Source organism: Sciurus carolinensis, chromosome X, assembly GCF_902686445.1.
Source record: "Sciurus carolinensis chromosome X, mSciCar1.2, whole genome shotgun sequence".
Classification (NCBI taxonomy): Eukaryota; Metazoa; Chordata; class Mammalia; order Rodentia; family Sciuridae; genus Sciurus; species Sciurus carolinensis.
In genome coordinates, this window is record NC_062232.1 from 42709310 (window position 1) to 42729154 (window position 19845).

At 48.4% G+C, this 19845-nt stretch overlaps 1 protein-coding gene and 1 non-coding gene across 4 annotated transcripts; both read right to left on the bottom strand.

The window, feature by feature from the left end:
• Positions 1–419: 419 nt before the first annotated feature.
• On the bottom strand, positions 420–7655 carry LOC124971300 (melanoma-associated antigen D4). Of its 3 annotated transcripts, none has more exons than XM_047535065.1 (13): positions 7464–7653; positions 6205–6417; positions 5112–5957; positions 4528–4731; positions 4354–4417; positions 4159–4238; positions 3684–3775; positions 3026–3105; positions 2900–2942; positions 2492–2554; positions 1530–1644; positions 831–1261; positions 420–630 (listed from the first exon to the last, which is right to left on the bottom strand). In XM_047535065.1, the coding sequence occupies exons 1-13, from the start codon at positions 7602–7604 to the stop codon at positions 621–623; spliced, it is 2382 nt and encodes a 793-aa protein (XP_047391021.1). In that variant the 5' UTR covers positions 7605–7653; the 3' UTR covers positions 420–620. The 3 variants fall into 3 exon arrangements, with proteins under 3 accessions (XP_047391021.1, XP_047391024.1, XP_047391023.1); XM_047535068.1 differs by having other exon boundaries at positions 6205–6445; positions 7464–7587; XM_047535067.1 differs by lacking the exon at positions 420–630 and having other exon boundaries at positions 827–1261; positions 7464–7655.
• Positions 1816–1944, bottom strand: LOC124972763 (small nucleolar RNA SNORA11). Its single transcript, XR_007106539.1, has one exon. It is a non-coding gene; the product is annotated as a small nucleolar RNA SNORA11 (small nucleolar RNA).
• Positions 7656–19845: the final 12190 nt, after the last annotated feature.

The following is a 19845-nucleotide window of genomic DNA, read 5'->3' on the forward strand; positions in this document are numbered from 1 at the left end:
ACGGTCCTTAAGACTCTGCCCTGGGGTGGGTGGGGGTCCTGACTTGCCTGGATGTTGAACGAAGGGTTATGGGAACTGGTCTCCACAGAAAGGAGGTGGGGGCACAGGGGAGGGAGCCCTGTGATTGCCTGTGGCACAGTCACTCTCTGGGGTGGTGACACTAACCTCCAGCCCATCCCTTCTCCTGCCCCCCCTTGCCTACTAGCTGGTGCTCCTGGAGCAGCACTCGTGGGACATCGTATAAGCACTTGGACTGGGGGCTCCTCCAACTCATAGTCTCCCGACTCAGCTGCAACTGCCATACCACCGTGCGTCCCACCTGTAACCGTACCGCAGGACCACCAGAAGAGGTGACCTCGTTAGGAGACCAGCCATGGGTCATAGCCACGCGTGCACTGGTCAAGCAGGAGACATCCCCACTCATTTTGCAACTTTAATGTAACACTGATACCAAAACATGAACACACAAGAAAAAGCACACGACGAAAGCAGGAGGAGCAAGGGGAGCTTCGTGTTGCACGGCCCCTCCGACCCACAGGGAGAAAGAAGCGCCTGGAGTTCTACTCAAGAGGGACTCTGCAGCAGCAGTCTGGCTGGGTGAGGAAAATCGCCGCGCTTCCTTAGCGCTGTCTGTAACACGAGGAGCAAGATGAAAACGGATGGGTGGAGACCCGCAGCAAGCAGCCAGGGGTACATACAGGGCAACCGGTGTGTTTCTGTGTTTCCACGGGCTCACCGCTGCCCTGCCCCTCGCCTCCCGGCGTCTCCCCCGGCCTCCCCCAGGTCCCCACAGCCCTCCTGCAGGTCTCACGACCCTGTGAAGAGCTTACTGGATCCAGGAGAAGAAGCTGGCGCCAACTCTGGCGGCATTTCTGGTCCGGATGGTGGAGCTGGTGCTGGGGCCATCGAGGATGCTGGTGCTGGCCCCGCCGTTGGTGCCGCTGCTGACACCGGCTCTCCATGTGGCTCTCCTGTTGGCACGGTTGCTATTCAGAATGTACTGATGGTACCTGGCCCAGAACGCAAAGGGGATCCTGGCCCAGGCGTCGCCGAAATCCCCGTCCTCGTCCCAGGTCAGCAGCTCAGACTGTATGTCGTCCCAGCTCCACCGTCCGATCAGAGCTTCGTCCCCGATATTCATCTGGGCCCTCATCTGGGCCCTGGCATGTTCCTCGGCCATTTCCACATCCATCGTCTTGAAAGCATCATCCACAGCCTCCAAGAAGTGAGCCTTCCATTCCCGGGGGTCCCGGTTCTGGTTCTGGGGTGGGAAACAGCAGCCTTAGTGGCAGGCTCAGAGACCCCACAATTCGGGCAGCACCTGCTGCCTGCCACAGCCACCTACACGCTTCAGGAAATGATGACAAAGAGAAAGGACCCTGGGATCGGGCCACATCCGGCACAATTACGACCTCTATGAACTTGTCTTCCTCACTTAGGATGCTTCCTCTCAGCATCAAGACAAGGAGGAAACAAGGCCTGGGAAGTGCCACCCCTGGGCCTGGCACCCAACACAGGTTCTCCGGTACCTGGGCGATGAATCTCAGGACCCTCATCTTGCTGGTCTCGTGGCGGGCTCGCAGGCCCCACAGAAACTCATACTCAGGTGGGCTGCTGTTGGGGATCTTCTTGTACTCCAGGTACCTGAGCGAGAGAGGAAAACGCCCTTGGCTTCTCGCCCAGCAGTGACCCATTGTGGCTGAAGAGGGCCGCCCCGCCCACCGGGGCCAGACCACCCCGGCTCTCATCCTCAGGACCTCCGCCCCCAACAGCCTCACGGTAGGGGTCCACGGCTGGGTGAAGAGGGGACACGTGTAGGGCAGGGCGTAGGCTCACGGGGAGGCCACAAGGGTTGTGCCTCTCATCACCATAGCCCCAGATTCCTGTTGGGTGCGTTGTAAACAGGGGAGCCACTCTTCGGGCCCCCTGCTCTGAGCACACCCCACCGGCGGGCCCCGGAAAGAGGTGCCACAGAAAACGGCGGGAAATTTAGAAAATGAATAAATGAAAGAGTCTGCCAAGAGGAGCTCCACGGCCGTTTCTGCATTCCTGACCCTTCTGTGCCTGTCCACGTGCCTGTCCTGTCTGCCCGCCGGCGTGCCTGCTTGCATGTTCTCTGGGAACCAAGGGCAGACTGGGTCTAGGCCTGAAACCCAGAAGAGCTGGGCACCCGGCCTTACCAGCTGTGGGCCACACTCAGAGACCTCCCTTCTCCGAGCCCCAGGCTCCTCGCTCTACGTGCTACATGGGAAATGCCTGCGGCAGTCTATAGGACAGGTGCTCAGTGACGTGGTGCTCACGTCACACCCACCCTCCACCACACTCCCAGTCAACACGTCCCCCTGACCTCACCGCACCCACCCCCACGCGAACCCGCACCCGAGGGCCCGGGTCCCGCGGGGTTACGAAATGGGATAGGGGCGTCTTCTCCACTAGACCGGCACTCCGAAGTGCGCCAGAGCGACGTGAGGTCAGCTCAGTCAATACTTACTTCTGCTTCACAAAGTCATCGGTGATGAGCTTCCTCAGATCGCCAAGGAACGGGTGCCTCACCCTGGGGGCAAGCAAAGACATCCATGACCAGTGAAGGTGGCAGTGGCAGATGTGGGCAGCAGCATTCCCGGGCACCATCACCGGCTTCCCAGCCCGTGGGAACTGCCTTCCCGGGACAGGGCACACAGCAGAGGCCAGAGGACCCGAGGGAGCCCCTAACTCTCTCTCTCTGAGGTGTCTGTCCTCTGCGGACAGAGCTCCGAGGGGGCGGAGAGGTCGGCATCCCGTGACCTCCTCCATCCCTCTGTTCTCCAGCTAGCCCGGGCCGTCCCGCTCCCTCACAACCCCGCGACCCCCTCTGGGGGAGAACAGCACGCAAGGGCAGGGGCCGAGGAGCCAGTCATACCCAGGGCGCAGTCCCATCTTGCGGAGCGCCTCCCAGAGGACAGCTGCGAGGGGAGATGGGAGACGAGAGATTGGCACCCAAAGATGAGACCGTGGACAAATCCCCACGTGCAGGGCCAGCACTCACCCTCACTGGCACGGTTGCCATTCATGAAGATGACGCCCAGAATCACCAAGAGGAGACTCAGCCGGGGAGTGTCCTTGGTCCTACAGGAGGAGAAAGAGGGAAGGGATGCTGTGCAGAGGCCACTGTCCTCAATGATGCAGCCAGCTCACCATCCGGAGGGGAAATGCTTCCCAGGACATGCAGGGCCTGCTGCCCCACCGATCACAGACAATTCGTACCCCGCAGAGAGAGACTTAACCACCGCCCGTAACACGGGCATCTGATACCTTCCCTCCCCGGGGTTCCACAGCAGCATGGGGCGGGTCAGGGAGCGCAAACTGGGCAAGTGGCCACAGGGTGTCCAGAGGCACCTTCAGGTGGGCCATGCCCACCTCAGGATCTGCACTCAGCAGGAACCTCTCCCTGGAGGGCCACCCTGCTAAGCCCAGGCCCGAAGACCTGCGGGAAACCGCCTTCCTGGGGCCCCAGGGCCCAAATCCTGAAAGCAGCAAGGTCTTGCCCCGGGACACTACCCAGTTCATCCAGCGGGCCCTGGGCACTGCGACCTCAGAGGGAGGGCCCTGTGGGGCCACCCAGCCCTGCGTTCCTGTACCCTCAGAGGATGCGGACAGGGACGGGGCATCCCCGAGGAGGTTACCACACTCTTTCCCCTCCTTACTTCCCCAGGAGGCGAGCTGAAGAATCCCGGGTGCAGATGAGAATGTAGAGGTGCTCCTCCTTGTCGATCTCCTTCAGGTGGATCCCAAACTTCTGTGTGGCGAGAAAACAGAGTGAGATCTCACCCCCCGCTGGGCATCGTGCAGCCAGTCCAGCCCCAGTCAGATGTGTCCTCCTCCCCGGATCCAAACCTGCGTGTGGGGGCGGGAGGGGACAGGCACCAAGGGCTTCCCTGAGGAAGCTCTGAGGCTGACACAGGCGAGGAGACCCACCACAGGAGACAGACGCTCAGAGTAGGGTCTGGGAAGGGGCAGGTGTCGTCCTGCGGGGGCAGTGGAAACTCACAGGTGGAGGGCTAGCGGAGGTCCCCAGAGCAGGCAGGTGGGAACTGGGCCTCCAGGGGCCTCAGGCCATCCCACCGCTCCACAGCTCTAATCTCCAGCTCCGCGCAGAGCAGTTTCTGTCCCCGCACCCACCTTTTCCAGAGTGTAGGTGGCTCTTTCAATGATCTCAGGGAAATGCTCGTCATATTCCCGGATGACGTCCTTCACCATGTCTGCGGGAGCGGGAGAGTCAGGGAAGGCACCTGGGCTGAGCAGGGGCCTCAGTGCTGAGGGCCCTCAGCCTGTCGTGCTCAAGGCAGCCGGTTGGGACCCTGCTCCGCTGCTCACCTGAACGCTTGATGGGGATCTTCTTGTAGTCCTTAATCATTAGGTATTTCACCAGCTTATTTGCCTGCAGAAGGAGGAACGTGGGGGACACATCAAGGCACAGGTGGCTGCAGAGTGCAGCAGCCCGTGGGGTAGGAGAGGAGGGTGACAGCGAGTGTGGACCTCTTCTCTTACCCTCTCTTGCAGAAGGGTCACGTTGCGGGGGGGCAAGCACAGGACGTGCCTCGAGGGTATCTGGGACCTTGGGGCCATCGGGGGCCGAGGGGCCGATGGAGCCCTCGCCATCGATGGGGGCTGCGATGCTCTCCAGCTCGGTGGGACCGCAGGGGGCTCTCTCTCCTCCTCGCTGCTCTCATATTCGTCGTCCAGGTGCTTGGACTGTATCATGTGAGAGACAGGGAGACAGGTGGGACTTGCGGACTCCCGGTGCCAAAGCACCACCGCGCACGTACCTTCCCCCCAGTGGGTGCTTGGTGGCAAGAGTAGTACGAGCAGTGAAGAAGTAGGAGCAGTGGCTGGCGACTGCTGAGAGCTTGCTAAGTGCCAGGCTCTGAGCCAGCCTCTTCTCCCACCAGCCCCAAGGGCTGGAACTACGTGGAGTCAAAACATACTCAACAGACTCAGTGCTGCACAAACGTGGACAAAGGCGGGATGAGAGTAGGGGGAGGGTGCTGAGGACAGGAGAGGAGAGGAGAGAGGGGAGAGAAGAGGCAAGGCGGAGGTGCAAGGGGCTGTGCCCACGGCAGGAGAGTCCTCACCTTCTTTGTCCTCTTGCCTCCCATCCTGGCCCAGGGCTCAGCACTGTGCTGGGCAGTGGCAGCTGCCCCCTCCTGCTCCGGGATGCTCGCGGCCACCTTGGCCTTGGCGGCTGCCGCAGCCGCTGCCGCCACATTCTGAGGCTCCACCCACCGAGTCTTGGCCAGCGCCTTCCCAGACTTGGTGGTCTTGGGCCGGGTGGCTGACCCCTCCCTGGCGGGTGCCGCCTGGGACACACCGGAGGCAGCACTGGGGCCCTCTGTGGGGGCCTCTTGGGCCGGGGCAGGTCTCTTGGGACGGGGGAAGGCCATGCCACTGACACCTGCCGGCTGACTGAAATCAAAGACATCCTTCTGGCCCAGGATGTCTGTCTGGGTTCGGGTGGCCTCCGTCTCGCTGGCACTTGGAGCCTGAGAGAAAGCACAGGCGGTACTAGGGCCCTCTGCGGCAGCTTCCTGGGCCTCAGAGGCTGTCTGCGGCGGTGCCGAGGTGGCTGGTGCCCCAGGGGCGACCTCCTCACTGGCGACTGACGTCTGGGAGGTCTGCGGAGAGGTCTGCGGAGAGGCGAGGCTTGTCTCGGGGGTGGCCCCCTGAGCCTCGGCAGGTGTCACTGGCTGGGTGTCCTCTCCTAGGGCCTGCTGCGTGGCCCTCAGCTGGCTAGCGATCGCCTGATTGAAGGACCTGCGGGCGGCCGCGGCAGCGGCCCGGGCGGCTCGGTTGGAGGCGGCAGAGCGGGCTACGTTGGCGGCGCGGGCCTCCGTCTCATTGGCAAGGGTGTCCGGATCCAGCTGCAAGGCCTCCACCAGTGTCTGGGCCAGCACAGGGTTTTCCAGTTCCCAGGGCTCATTCTGCAAGGCCAGAGGAGCGGGGCACAGAGGGGAGGGCACACGACAACTCTACACACTGGCATGGTGCTTCCCCGGTGGCCCGGCCTCCTCCCCGCACCTGGCCCTGGCCACCCCTGAGCACGAAGGTCGGGGAAGGTTTGGGAAAGCTGGCCATGCCTTGCCGACCCCGACCTCCCCTGCATCCACCCTCCTGCACGGGGGACGAGGCCCGGGGCAAGCAGCTGCCCAGGGCAAGAAGGGGCCTCACCGCTAAGAGGCGAAAGCCTGAACCCAAGCTCCCGAAGGCTCTGAGCAGATGGATGTCAAAGCTGGTGAGGGTGCCATAGCCGCCGAAAGCACCAAATTCTTCGTAGTCGTTGCCTCCGACCATCTCCTCCTCCCTCGCTCGCTCGCTCCCCTCATCCATGTCTTCGGCGTTGGAGTTTTCCGATTGCCCGCTGTAGCTTCTCTCAGCCATGCCCTGGGTCCCAAGCAGGAGACAGTTCAGCCTGAGAGGGAGGGAGAGGCAGCTTCAGCGGGAGGGTGCGGGATTCAGTGGCAGGCGGGATCTCTCGCGAGGTGAGGGGAGGCAATCATCAGGTTACCAAGCAGTACTAGGCAGCACAAGGAGGTGGAGGTGGAGGTGGCGGTGGCGCGGTGGCGCGGTGGCGCGGCGGCGGTGGCGGTGGCGTGGGGTGGCGTGGGGTGGAGTGGGGTGGGGTGGGGTGGTGGGGTCTGACGGGGTAGCCGCGGTCAGGGGCAGAGCCCTAGGAGACGGATATAGGAGACCCCGTGCTGAAAGGGGAGTGGAGCACCCGCAGGCTCCCCGTCCCCGTGGCTAGGTTTGAACGTTTGAATCGGGGTTGCACTGGAGGGCTCCGGTCCCAAGAGTCCCGAAGGGGATGCGTTCAGAGAGGGAGAAACAAAGGGCTCGGGCTTAAGGGCCGGAGCCGGGGACCACGACCAAGGGGGAGCAAATGCGAGGGCTCAGACAAGGGAGACAGCCGAAAGCTCCGCGAAACCGAATCCCGGGGACCTTGTGGCCAGGTCCCGACGGGGGCGGAGGGGGGGATTCAGCTGATTCCGGTCTAGGCTGGGCTCGGAATGGATGGCCAGGGCTGGATGGTGGATGCGATGAGGGCCTTGGACCGAGGCGAGGTTCCAACTGGAGCCCTGGAGAGCTCGAGTCCAAGGGCCCGGACTCCAGGAAGGGGGCAAGCGGTCAGCTCCTCCGGAGTAATCTAGGAGTGCTGGGGGTGGGGGTGGGGCCTCGGACCTAAGGAAGCTGAGCTCTGAGCACACGGGTCTGCCCCAGGGGTGGGGATCACGGGCTCTGGTGCCAGTAGGCTCGGATCTGGGAGAACGGGTGTGATGGTCACAGCGGGGGTGCTCCATCTCCACCTCGGGTCTAATGGGGTTCCGGTTCGGAGCGCTCCGGCTTTGTTCAGATCCGGAGGGCGGGGGCAGGGCGCAGCGTGTCGGGTTGCACTCGCCCTCGCCGGGTCCCGTCTGGGGCTGGATCCTTACCTTCGCCGGGGCTCCAATGGCGTCCGTCCTCAGCACCAGGAACCCCGCAGCCGCGCCCTCGCCTACTGCTGCCAGCACAGCAGCTCGGACCACCCCGCCCCTTTTCTCCGCGCACCCCGGGCGGCTGGGGAGCCTGCGCATGCGCGGACCCCTCCAGCCCGCCCGCTTTCCCAACAAAAGCCCTTTCCTCCGGGTCCCCAGTGCGCATGCGATTCCGCGGGTCGGTGGGTGGGCGGCCGGCGCGGTGGGGGTCTTCTTCCCGCCAGATGCCCCTTCACCCCTCCTCCTCCGACCGCAGGAGAGCTCACCCATACCCGGCACTACAGCTCCACCGACCCACGCTTCTGCCCTCGGTCCACCTCCCCCCCACCACCACCAGCACCGCTATTGCACAATGCTTCTCACTCCTGCCCTTTCACCCAAGCTCCTCCAGCCTGGTCTTGGACACTCTCTGCCCCATTTCCTCCACGTGTCGCCTTTGGCCACGTTAAAGAGGTCTCTCGCTGGGTCTCTCACTGCAACAAGTGGAAACCCTCGACCTGCGACCTGCGGGGCCGGGAAACCGTAATGGCCAGAGGATGGAAGCGCCCCTCGCGCTGCCCTCCACGACCATCTCCAGGGCCCCCAGACACTTCTGAGTCCATCTGCCCCCTCAACTGCCTTTTATGCAGCTTTGCAGGTCACAGCGGGATCCCTTGCCCGGCCTGCGTTCCTCTCTCAGCAGCTCTGGCAGGTGCATGGGAGCCTCCCCCTCTCACAGACCAGGAAGCCCGGGCACAGCCAGACACGGTGCAAGCACCAGACAAGTCCCCGGAGCCAGTAAACAGAACATGCACAATTCGGGCCCGGTTCTTTCTCGGCGCAAAGTCCCTGTTGTGCTCGTGCAGGCCTGGGAACCTAGGCACCCTCCTCTCCTCCGTTGGAGAGATACGCTCCCCCACCCCCACATCTGCCCCGAAGGAGCAAGGCTTGTGCTCTGGGGGACCTAAGCTCATGCCCTGAGCTCTGTGTGGGCCCATCCGACCTTGCGGGTCGGCTCTCTGCTACCACTGCCGAGCCTCTTGCCTATGAGTGACACCCTCACGCTGCCTTCACGGGGACCTTCCTGGTGCCATGCGGGAGCTGCCAAGACCAGCGGGCGCTTCTTTGTCGGCCTGTGCCATGGCAAGCCCTGGTTCGGAACCAATGTCTGCCTGCCCCCTTCCAGGCCCGGGCTGGTCTTGCAGAAAAGAGCTGGGCACAGCCTGCCCGCCCCCCTGGCCCGGCCCCCGCCCCTGCCGTGGGAGCCCGCTGGAGTCACCAGAGCCTCCTGAGCCAGGCTCCCTGATGTGCGAATTAGGAAGCACAGAGTGGGTCCTGCCCAAGGACGTAGGGGCTGCTGTACTTCCAGGACGACCCGGAGAAACTGCTTTGGAGGCAGAAAATGCAAAGGCCCCATCTCAGGTTGGAATGCAACTCTTCTTTTCGCAAGAGGAAAACATGGGCCTTCATTTCCGTTCTGTATGACACCGAGCCTTCAGAGGGAAGGAAGACCCAGAGGAACAGGGAGAACTGGGTATGTGGGGGAACTATCTTGCAGAAGTATGGGTGCAGGACCAAACGGTGTAACAGGATGCTATTTAAAGGAGCAGAACCTCGGAAGGCCTGCCTGCTGGGAATTTTTTCTGTGTCCCTGGGTGACATTCGCTTCTTCAGGGTAGGGGAAGGACCCCTCTGGAATGGTGGTCTGACGGTCTAATTTAGGGGAGCTTTGGAGATTCTTTGAGGGCCGGCTTCAGGGGAGAAGGGTGGGAGAGGTTCAGAGAGTCTTTCCTCCTTCTGCTATTTCCTCAGATGCCAAGGTGCCCGTACCCTGGGGCAGGGTGTCGTGAACCCCATCATTCATCCTGCCTGAAACCTCCCCAGGAATTTGCACCACCCATCAGCTGGGTGGGTGGCTTGTCTCCTAAGCCATAGGACCGGTCTCTCCCGGTCGGGTTGGTCCAGCAGTGCATCCAGGCACAAGAGGTGGCGTCACAGGTGGGCTTCCACCGCAGTGGGCCTCTAAGGTGGCGTGATCCATCAGGCGTCCAGTAACCGGCATTGCTATGGAAACAAAGGAGGAGCAGAGGTTCATGGTCAGAACAAATTCCATTTCTGAGTCCAGAGGGCAGTCGGCCAGGGAGATTTCTGGGTTGGAGTGTGAAGCATCTTCAAGGGAAGCGAAGGCAGGCAACGGCCACCGGACAGATTTCCCTGATCCGCGGTGTGCCTCAGGTGTTGCAGTGAACTGTCTGAGTTGGCCCGTTCAGCAGCAGGTACAAAGGTTGTCCATGCAGAAGCTGCTGTGGTGATTTCTCTGGCTTCTACAAGGAGAATCTGTTGGACGCTTACTCTGTCTCAGGCACTGTCACGAGCACCTGACATCTTGATATTTTCGTGTAGTAGCTCTCTGAATCCTCACAAATGTCTCTTGTGATAAGACAAACGTTTGCCCGTCCCCGTTTCATAGACGAGAACGCCCAAGCACAGACTAACCTGCCCAAGGTCCCCGGGGTGGCAAGGCATGGAGGCCTTGACTGTATAGACTGTAAGAGCTGGTGGAAGAAACAAGAGTTCTCACGGTATTACCTCTAAGTGGCTCTAACTTTGTGAACCGGTGACTTTACCTTACAATTAAGCTTGTTTTTCACTGATACACGGAAACTTAGAAGACATGCGTCTCAGTGGGACACCGTGTGATGTTCTGATAGTTGTACACGTTGTAGAATGTGTACTTTCCCTTAATTCATTTTAACCCACACATAAGCCATAGAAATGGCACATGTTGATGTGTTACTGTGCAACGTTTACATGCGCACGTGGTACTTCTCTTTCTGCGCCTGGCTGATTTCCCTGAACATAGCAATGTCCCACCGCAAATGACAGGATTTCATTTTTTATGTCTGCATAGTATTCCCTTTTTTATATGTACCACCTCGTCGTTATCCGTCCATCCTTTGGTGAACACTCGGGTTGTTTCCATTTCACTTCTTTTGTGCATTATTTATTCATTTGTTTTCGTGCTGAGAAACAAAACCACATGTTATATTTATTGTGTATAACATGTGGTTTTGAACTTCTTAAACTTTGAGGAATGCTGGGCAAGCAGTTTGTGGAATTGCAGAACCAGATCCTGACCTCTTTAGTTTCCCTCTCTCAGAAACCCCTTTCCTGTGTGGTAGCCTTACCATATAATTTTTCTGTTTACACGTATTTAAGTGCAAAATGTGATTGCTGTTTTTTCTTTACATACTCCCTTTTTAATGGTGTTAATACTTAATGTCTGCATGGTTAACAATTATCAAGTGTACAATATTTTATAATCAGTGTGGTTGAAACATTTCCTCCAATGTGCATATATTAGAAACTTGCAGTGCAAAATGGTGAAATATGGAACTTTATGAGGTGATTAGTTCATGAGGGCTATGACTTTATAAATGATATTATCATGAGAGTGATAACCTACCAAAAGTTTGGTAACTTTAAAGGGCCATGTAAGGATCTTGCTGCTCAGTCTTTGTAATGTACATTAAGCCTGCCTCCCAGGGATATGAACTTCACAGAATTTTCTGTGTCTTGTGGAGGGGTAAAATATTCATCCCCCTCATTACATTCCCTAGTTAATGCAAATGTCTAATATTCTCTCCTTGTAGCTTGAAAATCTTCTTCCTGAAATTTACTGATTTTATTTATTTTATTATCTTACCTGGTGATATTGTGAGCCTGTATCAGGTCATACTTCATTCTTCCAACTGTACTCATATTTTGCTAGTGCCCCCAATTGATATTATGTACTCTGCTGTTTTTAGTCAGCTTTTTCACTCCTGTCACAAAAAGACCTGACAATATCAATTTTAGTAAAGGAAAAGTGTATTTGGGGGCTCACAGTTTCAAAGTTCTGAGGCCATAGATGTCCAGCTCCATTGCATCAGGACCAATGTGTTGTGGAACATCATGGCAGAAGGGCTGTAGTGGAGCAAAGTAGCTCAGGACATTGCCCCCAGGAAGCAGACAGAGACTAAGGTTAATTCACAAGGGACCAAACTTATATATCCCAAAAGCACACCCCAGTGACCCACTTCCTCCAGGCACACCGTACCTGCCTACAGTTATCACCCAGTAAATCCATTCAAATGGATGAGGTTAAGGGTCTCATAGCCCAGTCATTTCACCTCTAAACTTTCTTCATTTGTCTTTCACATAAGTTTTTGGGGAACACCTAATATCTAAACCATAACACCTGTTAACTTAGAATTTTGTTTTGTAATATGTTAGCTAACTTTCCATTATTGTAATAAGTACCTGAAATAACCACATTCTAATGAGAAAAAGTTTTATTTTGGAACACAGCTTTAGAGATTTTAGTCCATATTTGGCTAGCCTGTTGCTTCTGGGCCTGTGACTAGGCAGCTTATCATGGCAGGGAGCATCTGGTAGAGCAAAGCAGCTCATCTCATGACCCAGATGGGAAGAAGAGAAAGAGGAAGAGACTGTTTTCCCTCAATACCCTTCAAATACATGCCTTGTGACCCAAAACCTTCCACTACGTCCCACCTTTTAAAGGTTCTATCACTTATTAATAGCACCAAATTGGGGAACAAGCTTTTTAAACATGGATCTTTGGAAGACATTTAAGTTCCAAATTCTATCAGTAAGGTAAAAGTGTCTGGGCAGATTTTTCAGCAGCTTGGTGTCAATGCCCTTGTCATCCTTATGGGGATAGGAGTTGATTTCTCCAGGTTTTTCTTAGTCCTCACTTTGACAAGTTGGTGAAGTTCCTTCAAAATCATGCTAAAGAGTGGAGCCCACCCTCTGTGACTGTGTTATCCAGGAGTCCATGGTCTGATTGTATTTGAAGCCTACCCCTGGCATCCAGCACTTCACTAAAATTTCCAGTTTAATCTTCACACTTGCTTATGTGGAATTTGACACCTTCTGTCCTAGGCAATTAAATTCCCAAATCATTGTGAAATTTGTGTCTCCAAATTTCAAGATACGTGTTAGTTGTATGAACCCAGTTTTATGTTGAGATAACATAAAACCATTATAGACTGTTCAGTTATTTGCTTGTTGTGACTATAGGTATTACCTTTTTCTATATCTCTCCATCTTTCAGCTGAAAATTGAAATAAAACCCTTATTTTTGAAGGATATTTGTGCTGGGCAGAAAATACTGGGCTGATATTTTTTTTCTTTCAACATGTTGATTATGTCACTCAGTTGTCTTATTTGCTTTTTTCTAAAGAGAATTCTGTTTACATCTTATCCTTTACCCTTTATAAGTAATATGTCTTTTTTCCTATGGCTACCTTCAGTTCTCTTTGTATTTAGTTTTCAGCAGTTGGAATATGATATGCCTAGATGTGTGTACATGTGCGTTTTGGTAATATGCTTTATTTCCTTTGAATTTTTTGGATCTGTGACTTGGTGTATGTCTGCCACTAATTTCAGATAACTCATGACTGTTATTTCTTCAAATATTTATTCTGGCCTACTGTATCTTATTATGGAATTCCACTTACACGTATATTACACTGATGATTTTGTTCTACAGCTTTTAAATGCTCTACTATTTTTCACTCTTTTTTTGTGAAGGGTACCAGGGATTCAACTCAGGGGCACTTGACCACTGGGCCACATCCCCAGACCTATTTTTTAATTATTTAGACATTTGGTCTCACTGAGTTGCTCAGTGCCCTGCTTTTGCTGAGGCTGGCTTTGAACTTGGCATCCTCCTGCCTCAGCCTCCCGGAGCTGCTGGGATTACAGGTGTGCCCCACTGTGCCCATCTCTTTTTTCTTTTTGTATTGGATAATTTCTTTTGACCTGTATTCCAGTTCACTGATTGTTTCATAGCTGTTTTGAGTCTTCTGGTGAGACTGTGGAATACATTTTGTTTTTCTGTTACTGTATTTTTTCTTTGTTGCATATAGATTTATTCTCCCTTAGAGCTTTCATTTCTCTGATTAATTTACTTACCTGATCTTGCATAATGTCTACTTTTTGCATTATATCATTGAGTACATTAATTATAGTTGTTTTACATTTCCTGCCTGAACTTTCCAATATCTCTGTCATATCTGAGGGCTGGGGACATAGCTCAGTTGGTAGAGTGCTGTCCTTGAAAGCACAAGGCCCTGGGTTCAAGCCCCAGCACTGCAAAAAAAAAAATCTGTCATATCTGAGTCTGGCTCTTATGATCTCTTTATCTCTTAAGATTGTGTTTCTCTTTCCTCTCTTTATGACTTGTAATTTGTTGCCGTAAGGTAGACATGTATGAGTCAGTAGACCCTGAGGTAAATATTTGGATGCTTGGAAATGAACCTGGCTTTTGCTCTTTTGGGCCTTTACTGTGAAGGTTTGTTAGTCCAATCAGGAGTGAGACCACAGTTAAATTTTGTTGTTGCTGTGGTCACCAGAGTTGAAGATTATTGTTGCTTTTGTTACCAGAAGTGAAATTTTGTTGTTGTTACTATTGGTATCAGAGCCTTAATATTCCTCTAGCAATATTTTTTCTCCTTACCACTTCAGATCTGTGTCTTGTAACTCTCCCAGCTAAAGGTGTGCATGATGAGTATGTTTGATCTTTATGTTTAGTCTCACAAATGTTCCTGCCCCTCCTAAAGACATAATAGTGCCTTAAAAAATATTCCTTCCTCTCCCACCAGGATAGAACCTTGCTCATATCCCCTGTTCTCTTGTCTTATTTGCAAGGGTTTTACACCATATTCTTTAATTATTCTAATAATTCCCCCTTGAATTTGTTAGTTAGGAGAGTTAGGGGAGATAGGTCTGGGCAAAGTTATGATGATGAAATCTACATCCCTCTCCAGTTGAAATGGTACTCCATCAGTGTCCTCAGTATATTTTTTTGGATGACTTCTCCCTGAAGGTTAATCTTTTGTTCTGTAATGGAGATAAGAGATAGGATATTTTCGGATCACAATATAATAAAAGTAGATTCAACAGCACAAAGAAAACTAGATAATTCATAATACATGGAAATCAAACATCACACTATTAACACAACAGCAAAGACAAAGCACAATGGAAGTTAGAAAATATCTTGACACAAATGAAAATGAAAACACAATATACTGAAATACACACTTACCTTACACCATATAGGAAATCAACTCAAAATGAATTAAAAACTGAAAGATAAGACATTAAACCTTCAAAAATAGCAAGTTTCTTGACATTGGTCTTGGTATTATTTAATTGAACTGACACCAAAAGTACAGGGAAAAAGATAGACTAAAGAGACTATATCAGACTAAAAATAATCTGTGGCCAGAAAATATTCCTTCATGATTTGGTCTTACTAATTATGAGAGGGAAATTATATCTGTAAATATTCACATAAAATAAAGAAAAATCGTTTTGAGTCAGCAACATAACTGTATAACTTAGAAAATACAAATAGGAGAACAAAGCATGCCCAAAATTAGCTTAAGAAAAGAAGCAATAAAGTTTAAAGCAGAGATAAATAGTAAAAGAATAGAAAAAAGTAAAGAAGCCTAGAGTTCATTATTCAAAATAATGAACACAATTGACAAATATTTAGTTATATTGGTTGTAAAAAAGAGATGATGCAAATAGCTAAAATGAGAAATAAAAGAAAGGACATTACTATTGATTTTAAGGAAATAAATGGACATTTGGATAACTTAAACGAAATAAAAAAGTTTCTAGAAACATGCAATTTAACAAGACTGAATCATGAAGGGATATAACATCTACCATTCTGTGGGTTCTGTGGATGGTTTTCCTGGCTACACTGTTTTTGTTTGTTTATTTAGTTTCATATAGTCCCAGTGGTCTATTTTTTTTTGTTGTTTTCTTGCTGTGCTTTTCATGTCAGGTCAAAATAATACCAAGACCAATGTCAAGAAACTTTTCCTATGTTTTTTAGGGTGTAATGTATTATCTTTAAGTCCTATTCTACACTGAGTTGATTTTCTATATGGTATAAGGTAGGTGTTCAAATTTATTTTTTTGCATGTGAATATTTCATTTTCTTAGTACCATTTGTTGAAGAGACTATCCCAGTGTTGCATTATTTTCATCATTTTCAAAGATCAATGAATTGCATGTGTGTGGATTTATTTCTGAATTCTCTATTTTGTTCCATCAGTCTATTCCTCTGTCTTTATGCCAATTCCAAACTGCTTTAATTACTGTAGTTTTGTAACACATTTAAATCAAGAAACATAATGGAAGAGAATATGTTCAAGCCATGCATGTGATAAAGGACTAATATCATAAATATATAATAACCTCTTAATAACTTGACAATTAATCCAGTAAAAATGTTCAAAAGATCTTAATAGATATTTTTTCCAAAAAGACAAAATGGCCAACATTATAGAAAAAGGTACTCAACATCACTAATCATCAGAATAATACAGATGAAAACTATAATTAAATACCACCACACGCCTCTTAGAATGATTACTATAAAAAAATAACAAGTGTTGGAGAGGATGTGAAGAAATTGAAATCCTTATACACTATTGGTGGAGATGTAGAATGGTGCAACCACTGGGAAAACATATTGGAGGTTCCTCAAAAAAACTAAAAATAGAACAGCTATAAGGCCCATCAATACCACCCTGAGCATATATCTATAAAAATTGATATCAGAATTGCAAATAAATATTTGCATCCCAAGTTCATTGCAGCACTACTCATAGTAGCCAAGATATGGAAACAAACTAAATATCTATCACCAGATGAATGGATAAAGAAAATGCATTTTATACATACAATGGAATATTACTCAGCCTCTAAAAAGAAGAAAATCCACCTGGGTATGGTGGCACATGCCTGTAATTCCAGAAACTCAGGAGGCTGAGGCAGGAAGATCACAAGTTCGAAGCCAGGCTCAGCAACTTAGCAAGATGCTGTGTCAAAATAATAACCATTAGTAAATGGGAGCACCCCCTAGGTTTAATCCTAAGTAGAAAAATTATATATAAATTAAGAGAAAAAGAAGGAAATCCTTCCATCATGAAAGCATAGGTGAACCTGGAGGACATTATATTAAGTGAATAAAATAAATTTTCCTCTGAAAGGCACATATTACACAAATACACTAATATGAAGTGTTTAAAAAAGTCATACTCATATAAGCAGAAAATAGAATGGTGGTTTCTAAGGGCTAATGGGAGGGGAAAATGGATAGTTTTTCTCTGATGGTTATAAATTTTCAATTATACAAGATGATTAATGCCTAGTTATTTGCTGTATAACACAGTACCTATAGTTATTAATATTGTATAGTATATTTTAATGTTAATAGAATATTTCTGATGTTGGGTGTTCTTATAAGAAATCACACACAACATATACATACACACATGAACATGAGAAAATTATGGAAGGTGATAGATATAGTTAGTACCTTCATTGTGGTAATGGTATCAAAGGTGCATGAATATGTCCAAACTCATCAAATGTGCATATTAAATATGTGCAATTTTTGGCATATCAATTATATCTCAATACAGTTTTAAAAAGGAAAATCTGAACAGATTTATACTAGTAAACATACTGAATCAATAATAAAAAAAAACTCCCAAAACCTAAAAGACCAGACCAGATGACTTTACCAGTAAGTTCTACCAAACATTTATCTTTCTCAAATGCTTGGAAGAAGATTGAAGAGAAGAAAAAGCAGGCTAACTTGTTCTGGGAGCATTACCTGGATTCTAAAGTCAGAGACTACAAGAAGGGAAAGCTAAAGACCAATATTTCTTATGAATACTGAGGCAAAAATGCTCAACAGAATACTAGCAAACCTAATTCAATAGCATTTAAAAGGATCATACACAATAAATAAATTCAAGGAGATATATTTCTAGAATGTATGGGTGATTCAAGATATGAAAATCAAAGTAATAACCACATGAAACTTAAACAGTATAAAACCCACATTATTATTTCATTCGATGCAGAAAAATACATCTGACATACTTCAATACTGTTTCATGTCAAAACATGAAACTAGCACTAAATGTAAACTATTTCAACATGGTGAAAACCATATGTGAAAAGCCCACAGCTAACATCATACTCTATGGTGATAAATTGTAAATTTTTCTTTTAAGATCAAGAACAAGACATGGTTCCCACTTTTGCCAATTCTATTCAACTTAGTATTGGAATTTCTACTCAGAAAAATTAGGCAGGAAAAGGAAATAAAAGTCATCCAAACTGGAAAAGAAAAAGTAACATTAATTCTGTTCACAAATGACCAAATGACATGATCTTATGTATAGAAACTCTGACACACGTAGAGAGAGAGAGAGAGACAGAGAGAAAGAACTAAATAAATGGATTCAGTAATCAGTTGTATTTCTATGCACTGACATGAATAATTAAGACAAGCAATTTCACTTATTAAATAGCATTCAACCGGAAAAATATTTAGGTGCAAACTTAAATACAATCATGAAAGACTTGTACACTGGAAGTTAACATTCCTGGAAGAAATTACAGAATACAGAAATAATGGAAAAACATACTGTGATAATATATTTGAAGACTTCATATTGTTAAGATGCCCATATTACCCAAGGCAATCTATAGATTTAATGCAAAATTCTTACAGTGTTTTATACAGTACTAGAAAAATCCATTCTAAAATTCATGTGGGTAGTTAAGAGACTCCTAAAAGAAAAAAAAAACCTTGAAAACATTGAAAAATTGGAGAATCATTATTGATTTCAAAATGTACTATGAAACCACAAAAAGCAAAATTATGCAGTACTAGAAAAAAAAACAGAAATATCAACCAATGGAATAAAATAGAGACCTCAGAAATACACCTTCATATCTATGATCAATTTATTTTAGACAAGTGTGCCAAGACTATTCAATGAGGGAAGGGAAAGTCTTTACAGCAAATTATTTTGGGAAAACTGAATGTCAACATGAAGATAAATGAAGTAGTACTCTTATCTTTCAGCAAATGTAAAAAATAACCTATAATGAATAAACTAAATAATGTAAGCACCATAACTATAAAACTTGTGGAAGAAAACGTAGAGAAGTTTCGTACCATTGTGTTGGCAATGATTTCTTAGGCATAATACCAGAAACACATGCATCAAAAAATTGGACTTAATCACAATTAAATTTTTGCATCCAAAGATACCATCAATAGATTGAGAAGTCAATGCACAGAATGGAAGAAAATAGTTCAAATTAATATCTGACAAGAGATTAATATCCATAATATATAATTAAATTCTATAACTCAATGACAAAAATACAATTAATCTGATTTAGAAATGGGGAAAGAACTTGGATAGGCATTTCTCCAAAGAAGATGCACAGATGGCCAGAAAACACTTGAAAGATGTTCAATATCACTAATCTTTTAGGATATGCAAATAATATCACAATTATATACGCTATGCCTCCATTCAGATGGCTACTATGTTAAAAACACACACACACACACACAAGCCCCCAAATGCAAACTAAAAACACAGTGGCCACAATATCACTTCACATGTGGTAGAATTGCTGTTATCAAAAATATGAAAGATTTCAAGTATTGACAAACATGGAGAAAAAGGAACCCTTGTACACTCTTGATGGGGATGTAAATTAGTTCAGCCATTCTGGAAAACAGTATGGAGTTTCCTCAAAAATTAAAAATAGAACTGCCAAAAGGCCTAGAAATCCTACTTCTGGGTATATATCCAAAAGAAGTGAAATCACTATGTAGAAGAGATAGCCACATTCCCATATCAATTTTAGCATTATTTACAGTAGCCACAATATGGAATCAATCTGAGTGTACATCAATAGAAGAAGTGATAAAACAATATGATGCATATACATAATGGAGTATTATTCAGCCTTTAAAAAGAAGGAAATTTAGGGTTGGAGTTGTGGCTCAGTGGTAGATCACTCACCTAGCTTGGGTGAGGCACTGGGTTAGATCCTCAGCACCACATTAAAATATATTTATATTAAAAAAAGAAGGAAATTCTATCATTTGTGACAACCTTGAGAACATTGCGCTAAGTGGAATAAGCCAGGCAAACAAATACTGGAATTTTAAAAAGTCAAACTCACAGAAATACAGTAGAATGATGGTTATTATGAGCTAGAGAGAGTTTGGGAGGTGCTTGTCCATGGATGCAAAATTTCAGTTATAAGGATCAAGGGATCTATTACACAATATGATGACTATAATAGCAATGTATTGTATTCTTGAAAATTGTTAGTGATTAAGTGTTCTTACCACAAAAAAGATCACTATGAGAAGAAGTAATCCATATGTTAATCAGCTCAATTTAGCCATTCCACAATGTATGCATACTTCAAAACAACGTGATATACA

Excerpts from the sequence above, each read along its gene's own strand:
- LOC124971300 (XM_047535065.1), bottom strand. The coding sequence starts at position 7,604 with ATGCGCAGGCTCCCCAGCCGCCCGGGGTGCGCGGAGAAAAGGGGCGGG. Across the intron at positions 4,239-4,353 it reads GATCCCCATCAAGCGTTCAG|ACATGGTGAAGGACGTCATC; the intron begins GTGAGCAGCGGA and ends CCGCTCCCGCAG. Across the intron at positions 3,106-3,683 it reads TCAGCTCGCCTCCTGGGGAA|GACCAAGGACACTCCCCGGC; the intron begins GTAAGGAGGGGA and ends CTCCTCCTGTAG.